The sequence below is a fragment of the Ichthyophthirius multifiliis genome (genome assembly GCF_000220395.1).
Source record: "Ichthyophthirius multifiliis unplaced genomic scaffold scaff_1120509250155, whole genome shotgun sequence".
Classification (NCBI taxonomy): Eukaryota; Ciliophora; class Oligohymenophorea; order Hymenostomatida; genus Ichthyophthirius; species Ichthyophthirius multifiliis.
Window position 1 is genome coordinate 92 of NW_004087034.1, and position 3,826 is coordinate 3,917.

At 18.9% G+C, this 3,826-nt stretch overlaps 2 protein-coding genes across 2 annotated transcripts, besides 6 other annotated features; both read left to right on the forward strand. All coding sequences in view use genetic code 6, as the record gives it.

Moving 5' to 3' along the window:
* Positions 1 to 386: 386 nt before the first annotated feature.
* Positions 387 to 749, forward strand: IMG5_051840 (hypothetical protein; the record flags this gene model as incomplete). Its single annotated transcript, XM_004037391.1, has 1 exon — positions 387 to 749. The coding sequence occupies one exon, from the start codon at positions 387 to 389 to the stop codon at positions 747 to 749; it is 363 nt and encodes a 120-aa protein (XP_004037439.1).
* Positions 750 to 994: 245 nt separating this feature from the next.
* IMG5_051850 (hypothetical protein) lies at positions 995 to 1,818 on the forward strand (the record flags this gene model as incomplete). Its single annotated transcript, XM_004037392.1, has 1 exon — positions 995 to 1,818. The coding sequence occupies one exon, from the start codon at positions 995 to 997 to the stop codon at positions 1,727 to 1,729; it is 735 nt and encodes a 244-aa protein (XP_004037440.1). The 3' UTR covers positions 1,730 to 1,818.
* Positions 1,809 to 1,880: a microsatellite.
* A 61-nt stretch (positions 1,881 to 1,941) lies between these two features.
* Positions 1,942 to 1,987: a microsatellite.
* A 159-nt stretch (positions 1,988 to 2,146) lies between these two features.
* Positions 2,147 to 2,214: a microsatellite.
* Positions 2,147 to 2,216: a microsatellite.
* Positions 2,160 to 2,216: a microsatellite.
* Positions 2,201 to 2,242: a microsatellite.
* The last annotated feature ends 1,584 nt before the right edge of the window (positions 2,243 to 3,826 follow it).

A 3,826-nucleotide genomic window follows, 5' to 3' on the forward strand; every position in this document is an offset into this window, starting at 1 on the left:
TTAATAATGGTAAAAAATTAATTAAATATTATTTTTAAAATGTTGACAATAAATAAATATAAATATTTTAAAAATACTTCTATTTCAAATTCATTTTTTTATAAAAACTAATTATATAAAACAAATAGATATTAATCTCCTTATTTTGCTTTCTTTTTTATTTTACTAATAAACTAATTTATTATTTTTTTATATTTTAAAAAGTATTATATAAATATATTTTTATATATATATAAAATTATACATATAAATTATAGTAATTAAAATTAATAAAAAAAATTACATTAAAATTATTTTTTATCAATTTACATTATAAATTCAGTTTTAAAATCATCAAATATTAATAAATAAATTATAATAATAAAATTTAATTAAACAAAAAAAGCATGAAAATTTCTTTAATTTTACTAACTTTATCTCTATTTTATTTAATTGTTCCTACATGCTAACAAGAAGAAGTAGCTTTTGGTTGGAATTCTTTTTTGACATCTCCCAGACAAAATAATAACCCTAGAATATCTGAAAAGGGAGTCTAGAATTGGAGCACTCAATAATAAATAATAAGTATATATTTTTACGTAAACAAAAAAAGTGAATTGACTTTAAGCCTTAATGTGGAAGATGTTTAACGTGATGCTGAAATCATAGTATCAATCCCTTAACTTTAAAGTCCCTTATTATTTAAATATAAAGAGGTCAAAAAGTTATTACTCTCTTTGATATAACAGTATAAGAACCTCAATATTTGAAAATAAATTTTCAAGGAACTGATAATTAAATAAATAATCAAAAAGGAAACTATCCAACATTAACTTCTTTATTAGTTTCTGGCTCAAACTTAGACTTAAACTATGTAAAAAAAAGTTTTTCTTCTCACTTTGGAAGAAGAGGTCCTTCTGTGCATTTTACATATGAAGAGCCAATAAAGGAAATCGAATGGTTTTATAATGAAGTATTTGTGCCTAAAGGAAACGATCAAATAGGAACATATGCTATGGCTATAGGTTTTGCATAAGGTTATTTCGGAATATAAGTAAATTCCCAAACTGAAAGAAGAATCTTGTTTTCGGTCTGGAGTAATTAATAAAGTGATAATCCAAATGAAATTATGCCTGATAATAAGGTAATTTGTTTGTAAAAAGGAAATGATGTTGTAGTTAAAGAATTCGGAGGAGAAGGGTCTGGTGGCTAAAGTTATATGATTTATCCTTGGAAAGTTGATGTTACTTATAAATTCTGGTTAAGGGCTTAACCTTAGGCAGATAATAAAACTAATTTTACTGCTTATTTCTATGATCCTGATACTTTGAAATGGCTTTTAATTGCTTCTTTCTAAAGAAATTATACTAATACTTATATTAAAAGACCTCATTCCTTTTTAGAAAATTTCAGTCCTGAATATGGACATTTGAAGAGAAAAGTCTACTTTGGTAATTAATGGGCTATCCCAAAAAGTTAACCTGGAAAAGGAGCGATACCTATGAAATCTAAATTAGCAACATTTACTATGGATGGTACTGCTAATAAATAAATGAGATTGGATTATAATGGTGGGAATGAAGGTAAATATTTATTTTTAGAAAATTGCGGATTTAGTGTTGATGGAAGGAAACTTATTAAACCTTATAATAAATTTAATGATTAATACTTTAATAATGAAAATATTATACCTGATTAGGATGTCTAAAATTTAACTAATAATAAAAAATTAAGAAATTTAATAGAATGACGATATTTATTTATTTCTTATTTTTATTAATTTAATTTATTTAAGTTTTTATATTTTCTATCGAATATAAAAAATGAATTTAAATTTTTTATTTTAGTATTTAAAATTAATATATTAATTATTATATTTATAAATTAATATTTTTAATATTTTTTAAATATATAAATAAAATAATAATTATAAATTTTTCTTTATAATTTATATATTATATATTATTTATATTTAATTTTTTTTTATTTATATTAATTAATTTTTTTTAAAAAATAAAATTATAAAAAAGGGTATAATTATATTATTAAAAATAATTTATGAAAATTTAATAAATCAAGTGAGTGTAAGTTTCTTTTATGATTTTTACTTTAAACATATTATTAAAATTATTTAAAATTATATTATTATAGTTTTATATTAATTATTAAAAAATTAATAAATAAATAAAAAAAAATATAATTATATATAAATAAAAAAAATAATATATATATAAATATATATTTATATATATTTTAAAATATAAAATATAATTAATTTAAAATTTTATAATTATAATAAATAAAATTATTAAATACTTTTATTTTATAAATTTGTTAAAAAATAATTATTTTTCTATCCTTTATAGTTATTATAAATTTTAAAAAATATTCTCTTCTCCACGTTACATTACTTTCTGCCAAAACAAACTTGAATCTAAGGATAAGATAATCCAACAATAGGTTCTAGTGTTTCTGAATAAACCCCATATTTTATCACAAATAAACTCCCTTTCTTTTAAATAAGCTAATTTTTAAACTGTCCATTTATTTGACCAAACTAGTGCATCTGTCTTCTTTCCTTGGTGATTTTAACGCTTTATAATAATCTTCTCCACTACATCTAAGATGTCCTTTCATCAAACACCAATCATAAGCGAATCCCTAAGTAAAGAAATTAACAGAGTTGAGTTATTTACTATTTTTAATTATTTTAATAGAAAATTAATTTTATTTAATATATATTAAATTAAATTAGAAACATATTATTAAGAGTTAATAACTGCGTCATAAGGAAAAAAAAACCCTCATTTAATTCACGTTTAGATAAATCTTAATTTTTTTTTTCTTCTCAAAATATGATATATTCACAACCTAGAAAAATCAATAATTTAAATTCTTCTTCAAATTTTTACTTTGAATATTCCTCGCAGACATACAAACACCCTTTTTCGACTAGATTTTCAGATAAAAGAGACTTCATAAATGTTACTTCGGGATTAATTTTATTCATCATAACGTAAAAGGCATAATTTTAGATTTAAAAGCTAGTTTCAGTTTACATTAACTGGTATTTTCAGAATCTATTATTACTATATCTTTTGCACCAGATTTGTAAAGATGGTATAATTATGTGGTTCCATCTACTCCGACCGGCTTATATTATTAAAATTTAGCATTTTTCAGAGGATATATTTAGTGATATAAAAGTTAAGTCATTTTTTTATTATTTATTAAATAATAATATTTTAAATTTTAAATTTTTTCAGAATCAAAAGTTTGACTTTTTTTATTTTATTTAATTTTTATTTATATATAAATCAATTAAAATTGTATTTTAAGATTAAAATTAAGTGCATTTAATATTAATAATAAAATCTTATTAATTTTTTAAGTTCATATTTATATTTTATTTTCTTTATCAAATAATACTTTAAAGTCTATTTTATTATGTTTTAAAGATTTATTTAAAATTAAAGTTTTTGATAAATTTCAAATACTTTATATTATTTAATCAATTAAAATTAAAATCACTAATCAATTAATTTAAATTAAAATTAATTTTTTTTTAATAATAAATTATTCTTTTTCCGATTAGAAAACTTTTCTATAGAAGAGTTTAAATAAAATACTTTACATATAATTTTCTTTTACATATATAAATTTAAGAAATATATCAAACATTTTTATTAAAATAATAATAATCCATATTTTTATGATAATTTTTTTGATATTTTGTTTATTTATGTATAACATACTTTAAATATTTATAAAATAATAGATTTTTAAAACTAAGAATTTAGGTCAAATTTTTTTGTGTCGTATTGTCCTTAATAATTTGCTGTAAAAA